General features: G+C 37.3%; 1 protein-coding gene across 3 annotated transcripts in view; it reads right to left on the bottom strand.

Moving 5' to 3' along the window:
- Positions 1–392: 392 nt before the first annotated feature.
- The window catches only part of COG3 (component of oligomeric golgi complex 3), a 31754-nt gene continuing 10618 nt past the window's right edge, over positions 393–21528 (bottom strand). For 2 of the 3 annotated variants that reach the window (XM_072850186.1, XM_072850185.1), the window contains exons 12-23: positions 19367–19506; positions 17911–18071; positions 15418–15523; positions 13301–13425; positions 11567–11656; positions 10477–10597; positions 8088–8176; positions 7857–7991; positions 6573–6648; positions 4768–4895; positions 3748–3846; positions 393–2553 (exon numbers count right to left, since the gene is read on the bottom strand). In XM_072850186.1, coding sequence (XP_072706287.1) covers positions 2524–2553; positions 3748–3846; positions 4768–4895; positions 6573–6648; positions 7857–7991; positions 8088–8176; positions 10477–10597; positions 11567–11656; positions 13301–13425; positions 15418–15523; positions 17911–18071; positions 19367–19506 — 1300 coding nt within the window. In that variant the 3' untranslated portion in view covers positions 393–2523. Of the gene's footprint in view, positions 2554–3747; positions 3847–4767; positions 4896–6572; positions 6649–7856; positions 7992–8087; positions 8177–10476; positions 10598–11566; positions 11657–13300; positions 13426–15417; positions 15524–17910; positions 18072–19366; positions 19507–21528 lie in introns of those variants that run through there. The other variant, XR_012040415.1, reaches the window with a different exon arrangement.

The following is a 21528-nucleotide window of genomic DNA, read 5'->3' as shown; positions in this document are numbered from 1 at the left end:
GTCAGCTAGAAGCTGAATTCCAAAAGAAAGGAGTGTTTTCCCTTAGGTTAGTTCATTCACATGACATCGTCAAAGCCAGAGGGTGAAGGGAAGCTTCATGCTGACATTACAGGGGACAAACCACAAGCCTCCAGACGATGCGTTTCTACAATACCAAGGGCCAGAAGAACAGTATGTGGCAATGAGAAACTATGGGTAGACGAGCCTGTGAGTAACCAGGCAACAAGAACAGCTATCAAATACAGTAATACTTGTCATTCCTGCCACCAGCTCCCAAGTTTTCTCTTAATAAAAGCCAACTAGTTAAAATATGTTCTTGTATTACAGTTGTGGTTTCTTCCCCCTAAAAATATTGCAAGCAAAGAGACCATTTAGTCACAGAAGATCATTTGTCAGTAAAGAAAATACAAATTTACTTTTATTATAACCATAAAGAGGCATTACTTTAACAATTAGCTGTACATTCAGCACTCAGGTATACATCTGTGCCAAATAAAGTCAATTCTCTTACTGCTAGAAAAGAACACTTCTTCTCAGCGATGCACTGCCTGTGCTTACAGTATGTTTATTGTCTCTGTACTACAGTTATCTTGACAGACAAGCCTCAGATTACAGAATAAAGCTTTACTCTTGGACCAAAATAGGAGGCAACATTTTTATTTAAAAAAATTAAAAACAGCAAGTTTCTAGTCAGATAATATAAAGCATCTTAAATTAATCTTTTGAAAGTATTTACACTATTTGTAAACGTAAATATCTGAAACTGTACATGTTTAAACAAATGTTCATTTAGCAAACAGACTGTATAAACTGATTGCTCTTCTAATCTTTCAACCAGCTGTCCTAGAGCTGTCTGGGTACTCTAAGAGAGAGAAGATCCCAAGCACAAGAGTGACTACTGCAATGGTTTACCCTTCACGTCTTTTCTGTACAACGTTTGTATTAAGTCAGTCATAACTCTGTACAGCGACCATGCAGTCCTTCTGTAAAATTTTATAAAAAACAAATATACATATATTACAATGCACTGGACATTATTTTACAGCCTGTGTTTCTACATAAGTAAAAAGAAAGGGCAAGTTTTCTTCCTTATTAGGTCCTTTAGTTAATTTTTAAGGAGTCATGTAAGGTCCTATGAGTACCATTTATGTATCTCAGCACCAATGCTGCAACACTTCTCATGGTAGCTTTAAATCCTACCATCTTAGTCTCCAGCCATGTGATTTATAACAGGAAAATTATTAAATCAAAACACCACCGATGTGCATGGAAATTTCTACATAATTAAAACTACAGAACAGGTTTTATAAATAAGTTAAAAGTCTGCCATGTAAGTCACCACATTTTTCTTTTGCAGTGCTGCACAATAAAGACTTACACACTGAGACACCCTAAAGCTGTTGTAGTGTTTCATTTGAGTAATGGACGAGTGTTTAGCGTTCAGCTTTCCAAAATAATGGCCAATCAATGCATACTGAACACCATGCATTGTTCACCAGTTACTGAGTACTTATCCCCTGTTTACCATGCTGATTTGACAGAGTTGCACGTTCAATTTCTGGCATCCCCACACACCCTTATTAGCACTTACTCCAGTGCACAACGGCTGTGCAAGTTCCAGTCCCAGTCCCTACTTTAAACAATGCGACACCACCATTTGATCTTGGGTAAGGCAAAAAACCAACTCTAACCTAAAAGTAAGTACCTGAGAATCTCAATGCTAAGCTTTGCTGTAAAGCATCTGAAAATATGCAGTTCCCTCAGAAACAAGAGAAATTATATTGCACAGCTTTCCATTGCAAACCCCAAGGAACTGAGATTCTTTACATGGAGGAAGGTTAGAGCATGAAATTTCAGGTCAGACCTCACCTCTCCCAGTCACAACAGTATAAGAAAAACAGCACATCCAGTGTTTCAAGAAATGCTTCACATGCGGGAAATAAAGTTTTCCCAACTAAGAACCTCTGAATTATGTTCAAGCATGTGGCGGATTACCAGGATTTTTGGGGAGTTAAAGAAAAATTGGAGCATGCCTGCTTAAGTCAAATTGTCATACCAATGTGCTTATCTCCAAGCCTTGCAAATACCTATTACCACTCCCTTTTGATTCCCTGCGCTTTATTTCCAGCGTGTCTTTGAAAGTGCGGCTTTTCACTGCATACATCAGCTTATTAAAGAAAGCGATAAAGGATTTTGCATAAAGAAAAAACCAACAGGATTTCAACTTTGAAAACATCTGGATAAGGCAGTAACTGAGCTTCCATAAGAGTGATCAGCAAAGGGTTTTTTGTTTTGTTTTCTTCTCCCTCACTTTTCAAGCCAATGAACAGGAAGACCTTTAACAAATCAATAACACTGGGTTTTTTTCTTTTTTCCCTAAAACAGGGTTAAGCAGCCTGGATAGTTTTGATGCAGACTGGACTGCACAGTGGGATCCTTCGTTGACTTCAAGCAAATGTCTTTGCATTTCCTTCACTGCCTGGCATTCAGCTGAAGCTTATTTCAAGCAGCCTCACTGTTAGGCTACTTGGACATCGATAAAAGTAAGTTCACCTGAAAGATGAAAGGAAAGGCTACATTAGACAGAGCAGCTAAGTTTCAGAACTGATGTCTTACATTTTAACCTTTAAACAGGATTCCTAGGAAGCACGTAGAGTCTTAAACAAATCAGAAGACAGCTACAAAACAACTGGCCAAGATTTCCAGTCAAATGCCTACTCACAGGCTTTTTAAAATGCGATTGTTGACCATGTTGACTAGTCATTTAAGCAGTCACAACCTACTGTGTCAAAGTTTCTAAGATGACTTCATGCATTATCAAGGAATTCCAAATAATATGCACACTGGAAAAAAATATTAACATTCATCTTAAATATCTGAAACACATTTGGGATCCTTTGCAACACTTGTTTCCTACAGATTACAATATGGTTTCCCATACACTTCAGTTTGTAGAAGTGATCCGATGTATTAACAGATAATCAGAGGAAGCCACGTCCTCTAGGATAACCCCACCTCCTTCCAGTGCATCACTCCCACTCTGTGCTCCAGGTTAGTTATCACACATCCCTGTGGCCACATTCACCGCAGGCAACGTCCTCCAATCCATAAACTAGATTATCTGCTTAAATATTGGCATCCTGGGATAATCATGATTCTACCCATATTCCCTGGACCACTGAGGTCAAAGCGAGATTTTTAAAAACCTACTTGGTTTCAATCATCTCTGAGACTAAAGACCTTATTACGTAGCGTTACATTTCCATAAACATCTGCACATTTACCCAATGCAATTTACTTCAAATGAACCCTTGTAATTCTTTCTCATGCTTCCTAAATGTAAAAGTTGCTGCTTCTTGTATTTGTCAAAAGCAAGACTGCCTTCCCACGCAAAGGCTTTTTTAAAAGCGTATTCACTAGCTTTGATATCTCTCTGGAAAGACAATGCCCAGAAATGGCAAGACTGTGTCATCATGTTGTACAACTCAATCCCTAGCAACATCAATCACCACCTTCAGTTTAACAACTCTATTGGATATTCATAAAAAAACCAAACAAACCCCCCTTTTAGCTGAGAGCGTAGAGTTCAGATGAAGCCCTGAGTTCAGCTATCCAGGACTAAGAGGGATAATAAATAAATAAATAAGGATTCTGAACACTGAAAATACTAAAAATGAAAACTTAATGTTTAAAAAAAGCCAGTCACATGAAAGAGCAACTGATAAAACACAGAGCCTCAATATATACCTGTTCCATTGATGGACAAGCTATGATCTGGAGATCTTCATTACTAAATTCTTCCTTTAACAAAGCATGGAGTTTCTGGAACATTTGCTGAATGTTGTTCTTTTAAAGGAAAAAAAGAAAAAACTCAACATTAAAAAACACAACACCCATCTGAAACACAATGTACATGGAATAGCTACTGAAGTGACCACGCAGGGAGAAGCAGTCGAGCTTTAAGAGCTTTTCTTTTAAAACAAGCCCCAAAACAGCCACAAGGAACCCATGTTGGCTGTGAGATAAAAACCTCAGCTAAGATGTGCTAAGCTGAAACACTGAGTCCTACAAACTTAACCTGGAAGCTTAAAACTCAAGCTTGGTTCTTTCTGGTGGATTTACAGTGGGTCTTCCACTGAATCTGTATCATCCTCTCTGCCTCCAGTGCTTCTGCCCACGCATAACTGACCAAGTTGTACTGGTTTTGGCTGGGACAGAGTTAATTTTCTTTATAGTAGCTCCTATGATGCCAACTGGAAGATGTGCAGAATGAACAGAACCAGTTGCTTCCCTATAACGTGTGTGTGTGTTATGTAGGCTGAGTACAATGGGGAGCAGGACAGCTTTTTTTTTTAAGCTTAAATGTATCATTATAAAACATATTATTAGGGGGTTTTGGTTTGTTGTTTTTTTGTTTTGGTTTTTTTTTGTTTTTTATTTCATTTCATGTGTCTTTTCAACAGGCTTCTCAGATCAGGGACACCACTGACTGTAACAGTCTGTGCACGGTATTTGTCACATGTTTACTGGCTGGACTGGTAGCCTAGAATAACTCTACAGATATACAGACATGTATGTATGCGAGTCTGTACATATACACTTATAAATACATGCATACATACATTTATATAGATATATTATACATATAACCATAAAAACACAGAAATGTAAGGTGAATGATCCCACAAAATGCGTTTAAAGCCTTTGACTAAATGAAGGCCCAACACCCATAGGAAAACATGCTGAAGTATATCTAGCAATACTTACCCTAACTGGCTTAAACAAAATTAATTCTGTATCTTTATTGGACAAGTATAATGACATGCTTCGTAACGTTGATGGCAGCTTTGTTTTTATTGTCTTATAAGTGGAAGAGACCAGATCATTGATCTTTGCTGAAAGTAAAAGAAAACATGCTTAACAGGCTAAAATGGCATTCTGCTAGTTGAAATCTACACTCCAGAATATAACCTCCACTTTACTGGGGCTGATCATAACCACAAGGTTGAATGAAAGGGAAAGAGGGGGCAACTGGGCTGTGCAGCATCAACCCTTCATACGACCACAACATGACAGAGAAGGCTTTTCTTTTCGGACTTAGTGAAGACATCAGCCCCTCCTTCCCTGCAGAAAATGCATCCAACCCATTTCTGCAAGCTACCACGTACTCCTGAGGTTCCTGAAGTCACAGCCTTGCAACAGCAAAGTTCTACATAGGCTCCCCCCTAGAAAACTTGCCTGGAAAAGAAACTGCTGGGAAATAAACTGTCCTAGTTAAGAGAACAGCATATCACAAATCCTCCTTACTGACCACAGGCCACGTCTGTAAGAAGAAAGGCTGTACAGCCATCTGGATTTTGAATCAACCAGACAGGAATCCTCTCTCAGACAAGACCTTCTTTCTTTATTGCTAGGTATTTTAATGATTTTACAAGATCTTTGCTTAAAGGGCAGGGGAAAAATAGATTCTGTAGCTTTAAAGTACCAAAATTAATATACTGTTTAGGTTTTTTTCCTCAATTTCTACTGTATCTATTTTCTTGCCTACTCCTGCTTCCCAGACAAATGACTCCAAGAAACAGCAGAAGCTCTGCTTAGATATGCCTCTACACGCATAATTATCTCCAAACAAACATTAAAAATATTCCTGAAGAAGAAGAAGATGTTAAGTAGAAGCTCGAGTTAGCCCTTGAGAGTGTCTGACCCATGGAGCAGCACTGAATTATGAATGAACGTGACTGGCTTTGCATTTTAAGAACATGATGCAACAGAAGGTTCCAATGTATGAATTGGAATAATCAGATTTCTCAGTGTCACCCAGAAGCACAACTTTGTAATGTGAAGAGCAAAACAACCCAGGAACATCGTAGGAACTCCAAATGTTCCTACAAAGCATTCACTTTTGAATTCTTAAGAAGAGGGAAACAAAGCTGGATTCCATTTTTACATAGTGACAGGAAAACTGAAAAGGAAGTAGGTACCAAATGTACAGACAATAAAAGCCTCAATGCAGATTAATTTTTTCCTAAAAAAGCAAAAGCTTTATCTTAATGTAATCAAATAATTCCTTAAGCACATTCCGTATACAGTTGTGGAAATGCTGTTTTCATGCCAGAACAGTCACAGCTTGAGAAATACTAAAGTCATTCATCTACTGCACCAATTAAATACGTATTTTGAAGTTTGTCAGGTTTTAATTTAGAGGTATCTTAAGACATTTAAACTAGCATGCAGGTAAAAATGGAAGCCAGGATTTTCAAGAAAAAGGTAGACAGTTCTTAGGTACTTAGAATTTTTCCAAATCAATCACAGTCTCACAGTCCAAATTAATCTGGCCAGCTTTTCAGATTCCTATGTTTTAGAAGTCAGGCACAGAGACAAATGACATTCCGAAATACTCAAGCCCCATATAATGCAGCTTATATTGCTCTACCAAAAATGGTGAATAGAAAGGGTCTTTTTCTCCATTTGATGAGAAGTTTTTAGAATAAGTCTCAAAGTAGTAAATGATCATGGCTTTATTAGTCTACAAGCACCTCAGAAGTAACATGAATATAAAACAAAGCAAATACCTGGTTGTGCCCAAGGTTGCTGCGAAAGGCTGTACTTGGGACCTCCTTGAGTGGCCATTGTTTTTAAAGCAGCTACCTAAAGCAAGTACAATCAAGAAAATGACGTTTCTTTCTGTTGAATTCACAGAAAAGTGACCAAGTAACAATTGCACAAGTCTCTCAGATACTGCAGTGTATGGAATCTCCCCTGCTCTCTCTCCTCTATGCCCTGACTTAACAACACACAGGGGAAGCAGCTTGACAGATATGCAATTCAAAATTACAACCATGATCACTTCTTGAAAGTAAAATTCAAAACGGGATTAAATTTACAAAGACGCTTAGGCACCTAAGGATACAAAACCTCAAAAGAGATTTATACTTAAAGAAGTTAATCAAACTCCCCACATTCCCAATGAATCATTGGGATCACTTGGACAATCTATCAATCTCACTGGTTACCCATCTGTATTTTAGACATGCCACTGGCCCCTCACCCCAGCATGACAGGCATCAGTAAGTTTAATACTGTAATCTTCTTCTAAATTCTCAAAAAACAGCAGCAGGGATATTTGTGATGTCCATGCAATGCTGTAGCCCCATTTTCTGAGATGTCATGCCACTTATTCTCAGCACATGAGGATCCACATCACATTTTTAATTTTCCAGAAGCAGCAGATCCTGCTGTGTGGTTTTCTCAAGATGCCTAGAAATCCTGAGCTCTAGAGCAGGTTCTAGGAAGAAGTGTATTGGAACATGACATCTTTCTTGTTCCTATCCCCCAGGATGCCTAATCTTCTGACCAACTTTTATCAGGAATTTCTGTCACTTGGGAGGAAAGTCCTGCTTAGCAAGCACTTCACTGGTGTAAAATATGCTGAGAACAGAAACTTTTCACACACTTCACAGCCATACTCTAAGACCTCCCTCAAGAACACACATGACCCAAGATTGTTTTTGAAGGCTTACAAATTCAGTCAAGGTAGTTTTCCTGCAAACAGAAAAGCTCCTGCCAACTTTCACAAACCTGTTTCAACTCAATGAAACATTAAAGCTTCTTGATCGAAGAGCATAAGGGTTGCTTTTAAAAACAAACTATGTCATGTTCCTTTAACCCATTAATCTCAAAAATGCCTGGAAATTTTTGTTGGAACTTAAAGGGAAGCATGACCTTATAATGGGAAATGCCATCATCTTCAGCTAATCAGACAGAACTAGCAGCTTCTCCTATACCCAATTTAAATACTAATTCCCTTGTCCTACCAGTATTTCAGTTAGGTTAACGAACATACAGTATGTTTGTACCTTTGTCATGAACTCCTCCAGCTGTTCTATAAACTGTTTGGTTTGCTGCTGAATAAACTGCTCACAAGCTGATTTCAGATGACGATCTACATCTTTCTTAGAGTCGATATAATGTTCTCTGATTTCTGGAGTACCCTTGAACAAAAGACAATTCTCTCCTTTTTATTTGCCAGAGATCACCACCCACTTAAATGACCCAATTTTTCTTAATGCAGTAAGACTCCATATTACCTCCAGTAAGAACTGTATCAAGGCGTTGTTGCTGTTTAGTCTAAAAAATCTTGAAACTGTCTTAGGGTTCAGGATTTTAAATGCTGCATCTGTGAATCAGAAAGTCACTCATGCTGTAAGTCAATGGGATTCAGCTCCAGGAATTAAAAACTTTAATCACTCATTTATGCATAAAAAATGGCCTAGCACGATTAGGACTATAACATTAATGATTCCACTACCACTAGCTGTGGATGCAGAAGTGCACATGCACAGAAGCACACAAAGCTTGATCCACTATTTATTAATTCCACCTATGGTAAACCTGAATCTAACAGTTGCACAGTCTAAACAGATAATACATTACACGAACCTAACAAATGACTGATACTAGCTGTAGTGCTATCAGCATGCAAATTGTGTGAGCTCTTTTCCTTTGGTAACTATATCTACAAGTGAAATACTTTTACATAAGCTATGTAGTTAAGCATTTACGAACAATATGCAGAATTTGGCCCATGTTGCCTGGGAAAACCAAGTACAGTTGCATGAAATAACTTAGAACTGGCACTCTTCTCCTCTGTGCTTAATTATTTTAGTTAGGACTAAACAACAAAACATCAAGGTTGATATACACTCATGTTTATGGTCTCTACAGAAGTCCCAAGAAGGAAAAGCAACAATGTCTGTAATTAACACAAGATACTAAATTATTCCTGTTGTGTTAACAGGATGTTGTCAACCTGAAATCTAGTCAAACTGGGAAAAAGAAAATTATCAATACAGTTGCAGTATGGCTTATTGCCCTAACGTCATTCATTTATCATCCTATACATCCGCCTGGTTTTTTTTTTCATTTCAAAAGCAATTCTGTAACCCTCCTGCTGTATAAAACAATGGGAGGGAAACAAGACTTAAGAGTTAAAGAAGTGCTGTCAAAGGCATTAAACAAAGAGGAAATACCAGATATGTAGGCACATAGGTTTTGCAGTGAACTAAGAATCTGCACTCCTATGCAGTTAAAGGAGATGGCAAAGAAAGATTCATTTTGTTCTCTGAATTATTTCCCAGAAACTTCACTGATTCCAAAAAGAGCCTAAGTTCTTGATGAGAAGCCTATGAGCTAGTCAGTGTGAAAGTCACTTCTCCCCAGTGTATATTTCAGTTACATGAAGTTACTTTAAAAAAAACATTGGGCAGAAACATGACTTTTACATTAAGCAGTGTCCCTTTGCCTATAAATCCCTAATTAAATCTTAAATCTATGTGCAAAAAGCCTGGCTAGAACACAGTAAAACTCCTATTAGCCATGTTATTTTTCTTCTACAACTCACCCCAAACATGAAAGCCCTAATGACCTATGCTACGCTACATTAAGAATTAAGCACAATGTACATGTTTTCAACACCACCGCCACCACCCAATATAAAGAAAGTGTTTTCCATTACTTACCACCACCATCTGCAAAGCACTGGCTGGCACAAAAATTTATTCAATTAAATTAAGATGGTGAACAAACTTGTGTGTCAGCCAGGACAAGACACCAAAAGGATGTATTTGCCCTTTACCCTCCAGTCAACTAGAAACTACTCAACAGGTAGGAGGTTTCATTGATGTTCAAATGCAACAGGTGAAATGGTTAGTGTAAGAATTCTTGCTTCAGAGTTAAAACAGCAGCATATTAGATGGCAGGAAAGAAAAGTTATTTCTTCAGCTTTCTCTTCTGCAATGGGAGAAACTTGACATGCTTCCAATTATTTTCCCATTATCTTTATAAACTTGACAAGTGCATGACAGTTCACTTTTGTATTGAGAGGTTTTTTCTGCATTTTACAAAGGAACCATAGTACAACTTTAAAAATCATGACCATGGCCACTACTCTCTGTTCTCCCTTCCTACAACAGACACGGTTTCTACATAAAACTGTTCACCAATACTGCTTATTGAACTTGCAACATAACAAATCCTTTCCAAAACAAAACCTCACAGAAAGGTCTAGGAAATCTTAATTTGTTCTAGACAAGTCAACTATGTATTATTAAATTCACCTGCTAAACAACAGTAACAAAAAGATATTCCTTTAAAGGGTCAGAAAAGGGAAAAGACATCTCTGTGCAATAGAAATGTAGATTACTTAGCTGTTCTTAAAAAGGACTGGATAAATAAGTTAGGTCAACAGCAAAAAGCAGTCAAACACATTTCATACAGAAATAAAGAATTCAATACATCTTGAATCGCCCTGAATAAGAGAATGGTTTTGTTTTTTTTCAGAGAAGATAAGAAGAAAGCAAGAGATTAGAACAAGCGTACAGGTCATTGCAAGTGAACATAAAATAAACCCAGAACTTTTGCTGGCACATTAAGGGAGGACAATCCCATTCCATTCTGTAGCCAGCAACTGTTTAGTACCTCTAGTTTTCTTAAGGTCCAGGGAAATTTCCTTAATGGTGAAATCAGTGTGGAAAGGAGCAATTTGTTCACGAAGAATCAAAAGGTGTTTTATTAAGAAAAGCTGTCCATCAACCTGGGTCTACAGCACAACAAGAGAAAGAATATGCATTACAAGTAAAAAAAACCCAATTAAATGAAGAGCAAAGTTTCAACACCTCCACTTTTATTAGTTACTTCCTATAACAAAATTAATACTAGTAATCTTACTAACAAGCTTTTTCCACTAGACTGTAGTGCCATTAACTACACTCTGGGATCAACAAATCCCACTTCTGTACTGTTCCTAACACACTGCTCTACAGAAGCAGGCTTTATTCACATTTCTTAGAAGAATTACGCTACACAGCCATATTACTAAATGTCCACATTAAGTACAGGTATTCATTATTTGAAAGATACAAACTTATCCTTCATAAGAGCCAGGAATTATTTCAACTAATTCATATAATTTATAGTAGAAAAACATGAGGTTCTAAAATTTTTTTAATCCTTATGATGATTAAAAAAAGCCAAACAGTTAATGCTTCTGTAATAACCTTGATTAACTGTGCTATTGTGCAAAGGTCTTACGGGGCATTTTTCTCATGTCATTAAACACAAAGCTTAGTAAATTTCTAAACTGTACAGCAAAGATACAAAGAATAAAACAAGGCCAAGTTCACACCACTGAGACAATCAGTTTTGCACTGCTTATTATTTTAGCTATGTGCTTTATACTGCTTGCTGCTTTTCACCTTTGAAGTTTGTGGCTCATTGAGGTAAATGGAGGAGGACTCAAGAATTCAAATTTGCTTTTGCAAGCTGGAAGAGAACTTTCTTTGATATAATGTTAAATAAAACAGTAACGAACAAATTAGATTTAAATCTGCAGTTTTAACAAATAGAAATGTTTACTAAAAATAAGCGGTGGAAGGGTTTCTTGAGGGTTTTTTGGTTTTTTTTCTTACATGCACAATTTCACCAGATAATGTGTTCTTGATGCATGTCAATTTAAAAGTGGTACAGAGCCTAGTCCTGTACCCAAATCGTACCCAAAGCAGATTCTGACCTTGTTTTTGCTGATAGACTCAGCAGCTCCCAGCAGCGAGTGGATGCAGGCAGATAAAGCCTCTTGCGATAATCCCTGAAACACTGCCCTCTGCAGGGAAGAGAAAATCAGACCAAAAAAGGTATAAGCAAAGCCTAAGCAGAATTTAAGAGTTGTAGCTTGTGAAGGATGTGCTTACCAGCACATAAAACCCCAGATCAGTTAGCTACAAACATGTCGTCTAAATGCAATAAGACAGGATGGAGCGTTCATATATAAAAGCTTGCTACAGCACTTAGTTAGACTGGATACAGGTATACACTCAAGCATGCCCTGTTCACCCTCCAGCTCTGAATTTGCACCCAGGTAGTGACATGGTCAGTGACACCTAACACATTCACAGCTAACGGCATGAACTATGCTTACTGGGTAACCTGACTAGACACTTCATGTGTCAGGGTAACTATCTGTGTCTGCAATTTATACTTGCAATAGACATGAGATCATTCAAGTGAGCTTAACCTCAAGCAAACTCAAATTACCTCACATTTGCGCCAGGTTAGTAAACAAACATGACAGCTGCCACGGCCCAGGTGACACAGAGTAACTCATTAAGCTGCAGCAACTAGATCATTCGGCTGAGCTAGACGTAGGAACACAGCTCGCCTGCACCAGCACTCCAACGTAGTACATGACAGCCCTGACTGCCAAGACTTGCCAGTGCCACTTCATTCATGTCTTCTCCTATCTACAGGGTGCAGGCAAGGCATACCAGTTCTGCTAGAATCTCTCAGTGAAAAAAATAAATAAATCACTGTGCAAACACACTATAAATGAGTCTTGCAAACAATGCAAAAACGACCTCATCTCCAAAGGTCTAGCTGAAAACAAGGGCAAATACTCATTTATCTTTGATGAGATTGATATATGAAGCAATACAGTATTAATATTTTTCAGCTTCTTTTTAAGCAAATAGCATCTTGGTAGCAGTTTTACATAACGCCTATCAAAGATATTTTGAAATGCATTAAATTTATCTAATAAAGATACAACATGTACAGGAAAGCAAAAACACTCACATTATGTTTATCAGAGACTTATTAGTCTCTTATGCTATTAGGTGACAGACATAAATCAGATTCTAAAGGACAAGTCTCAAAATACTTGTGAAGTAAACACCGCTTTTGTTTATGTTAGACATGAAGGTCCCTACTGTCTTAAACTTTGGAAACGTCTCCTACATTTTGGGAGGTGAAAAGATGTGCCACAAAAAATTTCTGAGAACATTTCCAAAACGTAGAATTAGAAGAGTCACCATTTTTCAGACCAGAAACATCACCTTGTCTGATGCCCTGAAAGCATATAGCAAGAAATACATTCACCCAGTAATTTCAGTAATAAGACCATTCTCTATAATCGACCCAGAACTTTCTATTCTTTCTTGTTCTATTCTGTCCTCAACTTTGGTGCGAAAAGTATCTTGAGCATCAGACACTGAAGTATTTCTGTAATAGCAAAAGCAATAGATGTACAAACCAGTGCCTTTTTTCTAATTCTACAAATACAAAACTGTCTTGGAAATTATGACCTAAATTTGTCAGTTCACTTGTTTTACATAAAGATAGCAGCAAAAAGACGAAGACATAACAGAGGCCAGTAACTGTCCCTTCCTAGTTTACATTAAAATATTTAGACATGGTGCTACACACTTCATAACTTCACTTAAAAAAATTAGATAAAGAAATTTTTGCATACGTCTATACATCTGTACAGTTTGGAGAGACACACTAGAGTCCTTCTGACAGTAGGATACCACATTCCATGCAGATCTGCTGGCGAAATCGTGGTCTGGTGCCTGGGATTAAGGGATTCTGCTGAGCCTGTTCAAAAGTAAGATACAAGCATGAAAAACTTGCCCACCTGTCCTTTCAACTGAAGGAGACTGCAATATCGACTGCACTTTATACTGACTCCACAGTAATAAGACATATTTTATTGCACCTGAACAGGTTAGGTTTTTTTTTCCTTCTGAGCATGTCACTACTAGATTTCTGATGTGTATAGAGCACATGGCTGTGAAAGACATGAACTCGCTTTCAGGGATGGCCCAGCTCAACCTTTTTTAATGAGTTACTTTTACAAGCATGTCTCCAATGACACACCCTCCCTACTTAGCTCGAGCTGAAATGATCAAACAATTACTAAAAAAAAAAGCATAGGAGAAAAAAGAAAAAAAATGGTTAGTGATCATAGAACTACAGGAGATGCTCAGGAAAAAAAAAAAAGGAAAAAACCCATTCCATCAATTTTACATCTTCATGCTTTCCTTTCTGCTGGGGATAATCCTACATGGATTAAAGAGTTGCAGAAAGTGTAGGATTTAAACATCATGTTAACAACAGCAAAAATAATGGCAAAACCAATTTTGTCATGAGGGGGTTGTAATCACAAAAAAGTGCTCCTCCTGGGTAACCTTTGTAATAATTCTGTATGCTCAAAATGGATTTTCACAACACCTGACAGACAGAAGTCCTGTATTATTTTCATTTTGTCCTTAAATCCTGGGAAACAGCTGAGTCAATAGCATCAGAACTCTGATTCCAATTAGCAACCATTCAAAAAAGTAAAATTTTTAAAGTTTTACCTAATGATGGAATAAGCACTTGTGTTTATGTGATCAGTGCAGGAATTGTCTAAAATAATTCAGCAATATCTTTCTACCTTTTGAAACAATAAATTTATTGTCACAGTAATTAGAAGGCCTGTAAGACCTTAGTTGTCAGTTTGAGGTTCCTAGACTATTTATTAGTCCCTTCAGCTACTCCTGTGGGCACTGAAATGAGAGAGGCGCACCTTTGAAGGGCAAATAATCCCAATTATCTCAGACACTTATCTTCAGATTACACCATACAGGTTCTTTCCGTCTCCTGAATGCAGGTGGGATTTAGAGGACTTCTGAATGCCACACACCTGGCTTGAAGCAAGATGAACTCCACTCTCAACAGGATTTGTGGAGTCCAGCTATAAACTGCCAGAAAGACCTCTGCAGGCCTTGCAAGCCAAAAGCAAGAAACTACCAGGTTATCAAAAGGAATATGAGAAACAACTGACAAAGAGCTGAGAAAGGTGCTGCTGGGGAAAATAACACTGTACCGTTCTGAACAATGATAAAATAAAGGGAGAAATTCTTCATGGATCTTAGACAAAAATTTAAAAGGTTGTAACACTCAAATGACTGGCATCGAAAGAGCCACATTTCATGGAATTTGCTTCCAGTTCACTGTAATTTACAGGCACATGGGTCACATTTAAAAAGTCAAGGACTATATTCTGAATTACCGTAAACAGCTAAAATTACTGACTGGTATCAGTAAGTGGAAACGCATTCAAAGGAGGAAGTCACCTTCCCAGGCAAAGGCACACACAAAGACACTCCTAGATGCCCAAAGTATTCACTTAAGAGACATGCCTGACACACCAAACCAGCCTTCTCATCTTAGCACAGCTAACAAACAGAAGCATCCTTAAGTATGCATCTTAATGGTAGGGCTACTTTGCAGTAGAGAATACAGAAGCTCAGTTTTATACAAAGTACAATAGACACTGTCAGCTACAAAAGTAGTTGCTTCACAGAATGGATTGCACTGGAAGCACAAAGAAATGCCACCAAAACAAGATTAAGTTTTCTCATTCAAAAAAAAAAAAGTTATTAAGAACCCTGAGACAAAGTTCACCTCTCAAAATCTCTTACAAATTTCTCTAGGAAAATAACCCTTTAAGATACATGCAAATTTGTCACTGATGGTTCAAGTTAATGCTCACTCTCCATGAGCTTTATGCATTAATTTCACTACATAAGATACATTTCATACCAGATTTAACTAAGCTGCAGGACTCAGGATCTTCTAGCCGGACATCTGAAAATGAAGCTTCAGATGGCAGCTTCTTCTGTTCCTCTTTTAAACTCTGTGCAATTTGCTGCAGAGGAAGATATACCACACAATTTTTTTTTTCTCCTTAATTTAAGCAGCATTATGCTGCTTTGAATACAATAGAGAAAAGCATACGATATTGCAAAAGCAGTCAGCTACACTCACGTCCCCAGTGTTCCAAAGACATTAAAAGAAATAAAGACAGATGCTTTCAAAACAGTAGCAGAAACATTTCAATATCAATTTAAGATTCACAAGTATTACACAGATCTGTTCTTTCCATTTTGCCTGGTTTTACTAATCTTTAAACAATAACCAGTGAAGCCACCTAGAAAGAGAAGCTCAAAATAGGGGACCCCAATTCAACACTCACCTGGATTTCATACAGGTAATTTCTGCGATGGCTTTATTCCTATAAATGATATGTGCAGATGGCCCCAAAGTAGTCTCTAGTTTACTCCCTGCAGGAGTTCAACAAAAAACTTTCTCCTAACATTACTCAACACTTCTACACTTCAACCTTTTTCACTACTTGGTCTGCTTCAAAGCAATGAGAGGCAGCAAGAATGGGCAAAGAACTGCATTAATATTTGAGCAGAACAGCACAAGAAATATTTCTGCCCTGTGCTTTTAACATTTTAATAATTCATTCACTCAGACAGATGGTCTCTCTAAATAGTAAGGTTTTGAGGTTTAAAAGCAATCAAGTAGCAAAATGAATCTCAAACCAGGCAAAAACTGGAGTCTTATGAGGACATATGAAGAGCAGCGTAATTTCTCGATTTAGAATGAACTGTAAAACTCACTTTCTCCTTCTTCCTAACTGAATGGCCATAGGACCCTAGTTAGAAAATAAGGCCTTGTGTAGACTAACTATCTGCATTGCTTGCCTATAGAATTTATAGCTATCAATCACAATCACTTTTTTTATCCAGTTCTATTCACACAACTTTAGCAAAAAAACCCCAAACCAAACCAACCTGCACTCCTAACAGTTATACTGGTAAAACTTCTGAGCAGTAGTTGTTCTGAATGGAGGCATCCCATTCAGCTACATTTTGTGTGGTGGGCTTCTCAATTACTATTTTTCCTTTTTCTTCAAGAGCTTATTAGTCCTTAAACTTTCAGTATAGAGGGCGAGTATTCTACAAACTCACTAGCTTCAGGATTTGTAAATGCTTTCCTAAAACCCTACGAATGTCCCTTATAATCACCTAAGCATAAACTGTAACACAATAAAAGCTTTAGACATGTATAAAGACAAGATTATAGCAATGTGAGTTCAGTACTAAGAAGTTTCTCACAGTGTTTGTCTGTTTACAGGCAAGAATTGAACACAATAAGGTACAGTTATACAATATCAATTTCTTCCAGCCCACAGCAAAATATATACATATATAGCTATAAAGCTTCTGCGTTTTATAGAAGTAATGCTCTCATTCTGAAGTCAAATAACCACTTCTCTACCAACTGGTCAGCTGCAAGTAAGTCCTACAATTTTCCAAGCACCACCAGCTATTCTGGCAGATAGATGGAAAGGAGCACAGAGCAATAAAATCTGGATCTTGCCAGTCCATGTCGGAATTGCCATTCTCAGACAACTCAGTCCTTTGACAGCTTGGGCCTCTCATTATAAAGTGAATGGCAACAGTTATTTGGTGAGGGATCTTTAAGTATGCTTAATCTCTTCCACGCAATGCTAGCTTTCAGTTGCATATCAAATGCAGTTTGCTCTAGTCAAAAACTAATTTAAAGTCTTTCATCGGACACTTTTTTTACTTCTGTGAGTAATTTCATTCTGAAATCTTTCATCAATATAGTATTAACCTTTTAAAGTAAGTAGTATTAGTTTGATTGCTTTCGACAGGAACATTGACTCAAAGGCCTTGGAATAACTACATACATGGCTAATACTGATAAGAACTTGAAAAAGGCTACTGGAAACCATTGCTGACGTTAAATTATCTAAAGGTACAAGCAAGTCTCCCCTCACACTGCCTGAGCATAGCATACACACATGCGTACCAAACACTAATTGACCAGTAATTCTGAAAACAAACTTGCAGATAACTGTGCCTGTCTAAAGTTTCTCTTCAACTCCAGCTCAACTAGCAAATACACTGGGTAATACCTACTACTTATGAAAGTAAATAAAAATTTACTGTTATGAGAGAAAATTTAGAAGCTTCAAGTTTAGATAAAACCTTTAACTGTGAGAACTAAAACGTCAGTTTTACTGAGTTTCACAAAGTGTTCTCTGACATCTAGTTTAGGGTCATAATTTAATCAGCAAGTGCCAATTTGATAGTGCCAGTAATACTAAATAATCTAAGAACTAGAAAACCCATCTGCAAAGCACTATACTGCACAATTGTACATACTGCATATAAAAAGAAAACCAAATCAAGGACAATAAAAAAGCTGATGCTATACCTCCATCATTTCCAACTTGTCAGGATATGCAAGATCACCCGGAGCAGGCTTGTAGCCTGTGATATCAGTCTGAATGTAAATATGCGTCCTATAGACAAGACGCTCTTGTACATCTTCTAACATCTGCTTGACACCAGCTGCAAATGCACCCAGTTGTTCAGCTGACAAAGGTAAAAACAAGGCACAAATTTGTTAATTTAATTACAAAACAAGCGTATAGATACAAAAGTTTGAAGTATCACATATAGAACTGTCACAAAACTGGCTTGCTGCAGATGAAGTCAGACTATTTTTGGAACAGTGGCATACAGACCAATTTGTGACAAACAAGGAATTACTGAACTCCTATTGCAGTTGCTTCAGCTCCCCAAATTTTCGTTAAATTGTGAAAATGCAATATCTCACACTGATAACATCGGACGCCATGTTAGAATTAAGCATTCTAATTATTTGAGACCTGGGTACGTTGAGTGTCATTTCTGCCTGGACACCAAACCAACGTGCTTTGGTTCTATCATAGCCAATGCCTGCAGTGTAACTCTCGGGAGCTGACAAGCTAACTCATCTACCTACCTACCAGAACAGATGATCCAAAGCAGCTCACGTCCAGCTTAAGAACTATTGTATCAGCCTGAGTTTAAGTAGTAGAAAGTCAATTCTTAAGATTAGCTGAAAGATTATGTCACCAATTTTTTCCTCATTCCCAACAGTGTTACAATTCTACTTCCAGGAAAATGAACAATTTTTCATGATATTGGCACAGCTTCAGAGACAAAGAGCTATGCTGTGTTATATACCAGCTACCAAGTATGATTTCTGTTTATCTCTTGCTGCAAGGTTAAGACTGTGAAATTATTCCATTACACATTGGTCATACTAAGGAAATGAGATACCAGATTTTTTTTCTGATGGTCAGCTCACTTCTATGAGACTATGAGCTCTGAACACTTCTAAAACTCCAAAACCTCTACCAGCTGTGTAACTCCTGTGCTGAAGTTACAAGTTCTAGTCTGGGAAACACTACGTCAAGGAGAATGAAAAAAACAGGTTAGCATTCCTTTGTTTTATCATCATGTATGCAGAAAGCTCTACACGGATGATGCATTAGCAGGGACAAGCGAAGCAATTCATTAATTTGTAAAGTTCATTTAAATCAATCCTGGTGCATGTATATACACTGGGTGGATGCTTGCTTGCATCTGTACAATCTAGAGAAAATAGGACTCTATAACATCAGTATATTAATTTAAATGAAGATATACACAGACCCGAATACAGACCTTTCTATTATAAATGAAAAAACATAATTTATTTAAAATAACCTTACCTCATCTTTGACATGTTTAAGACTTATTAGAAAGAAAAAAAATCTAGGGATTTCTTTTGCCTATGCAATTTAATAATTTTATCAGTTAAGAAGACAGTTAAAAACCATCAGGTTCCATCTATGAGTTACCATTGTTCTGTACATGATCTTCAAGCATCTCATTTTTGAGAATCCCGCAGAGTTCAGAAAGTGTCTCTAAGTGAATGACATGGATGATCATTGGCCTCAGCACATCATACAATGAAAGACACAACTTCTCCAAGAGTTCACTATGAAGAAGAAATAAAACAAAGCAAAACACTTTCAGGATCCCGCAATACCAAACTAAAATTGTATCACAAACATGGATTATTTTACAGCCAAGATTTTTAAAAGGAGGGTGAGAAAACAATGCAACACGGTATCATAGAAGACTGAAGAAAGGACTGTTTAAAACATGAACCTCTGATTTCCTGCAAAGTCTTTTAAGAGATGTAGGATACCAACTGCTTAAAATGGTGGTACAGTTTTGAATTAATTTTAAAATTAAAAAAAAAAAACACCAAACCAACAACCACCAACAACTCAACCTGTCGCAAAGGGAAGACTGCAAACTAGTTTACCTGGCTTCCTGCTGAGCTCAGAATCACACCCCCAATTCCCCTTGAGAAAAGGCTCATCTGATTCCAAGTACTCAATAGTTTATTAGAACCAGGAGCATACAAAGAGGGACACCAGAGGAGAAGCTCGGTAACCTTTTCTGTAACAACTTCCAACATTGCAGGGCACATTTGCCAATCTAACTGAAGTTATGATATCAATGCAATGTGAAACACCAGAAATCCCATTTTGATTTATTTTTTTCTTTCCTGTTCAAAGTGATGCATATCTTGGTTAAGACACCAATAGCATTCATTCTAGACATTTTTGCCATTCTCAATGCTCCCTTCACTAATCACAGATTAGCTAATAATGCTGTTGCCAGTAGCTGAAAATTCAAGTAATTCCCCAGTTAGACTTGGAAATATAAACACTAAGAATATTTAAGTATTTACAGTGTAGTACAGTTGTTGAGTTTACAGCACGGTATTTTTTTTTTTTTACTAATTCACGAAGAATGTCTGACTATAGGTGTCCTGTTTCAGCTGGGACAGAGTTAATTTTCTTCCTAGTAGCTAAGCCTAGTAGCTAAAATTTTCTTCCTAGTAGCTAAACTGGGGCTAAAACACGACAATAGGACAAAGACACTTCAGTTCCTTTCAGAGTGTGGACAAAAAATGCTCACAAAAGAAACATTTTTCATGTCTCTCTTCTGTTGTATTCTATAGCTTTATAAGCAACTTGATAAAACAGTGTATCTCCATGTTAAAAGCAGAAATGGGGGAGAAAGTTTCAACAGCCTTATTATTAAATACAACACTCAACCTCAGATCTCCACTCTTGGCTAGATTTTTTATAAACTCTTCTATCTGTACATAGACATCCAGCTATTACGTCTTCAGAGCACCTCAGCACTTCAGAAAAAAATGAGGCTATTTATTATGCAGCTAAGAAAAACCTAATAAAGTAGTTACTATTTGAAACATTTTCCTCAAAATATTTTATTTAGATATAGGCAAAAAAGGGAAGCAAGTTCTTACAAAAGGAGGTAACTACTTTCCAATCAAGATTCAAAAATAATCAGAAGTCTATTCTCATTCTTGGTGTGAAGAGCAATAGTGACAAAATTTCTGTCTGAACATTTTACACTGATTTCAATTAGGGAGGTTTACTTCAGGATTTGGACTGAGATAGCTAAATTGGTTCTTAAGCCAATTTAGTTAGGTCACCTCAAATCCTGAGCACGTCCCACATGAGATCTCAGTTTCTCAGAAAAGAGAAAGACTGCTACTACTCTGGCACTATGGCTTATTTCTAGTGAGGCTTTATGCGTTTATGGTTTTCCTTTAGCTTTGGAGGACGGGGAGGGTATTGGGCAGTATTATTTCCAGGTTACACTTATTCAACTCAAGCTGCACTTGATTTTAAGATAATACAACACTCAAAATCAGTGTCTCAGTTACATTAATAGGAATATACTTTATTTATGAACTTCATAGCAAGTTCATGACCTGCCCAAATTTCAAAATTAAATATAATTATTAAAACATACCAGCAAATTGGAGAAGGGGCATAATATACTCAATTGCTCTAACATTACGCGTCTGTTGTAAAAAACTTTTATAATGCAATTACCACGTGAAGACAACAACCTGTCCCTCTTCTAGACCTAGGCAGAGCAGAAACTGATACTGTTCTTGTCAGGTGTACTC

This window comes from Ciconia boyciana, chromosome 1 (genome assembly GCF_034638445.1).
Source record: "Ciconia boyciana chromosome 1, ASM3463844v1, whole genome shotgun sequence".
Classification (NCBI taxonomy): domain Eukaryota; kingdom Metazoa; phylum Chordata; class Aves; order Ciconiiformes; family Ciconiidae; genus Ciconia; species Ciconia boyciana.
The sequence above is the reverse complement of the archived record's forward strand: the minus strand, read 5'-3'. Positions and strand labels throughout refer to the sequence as shown.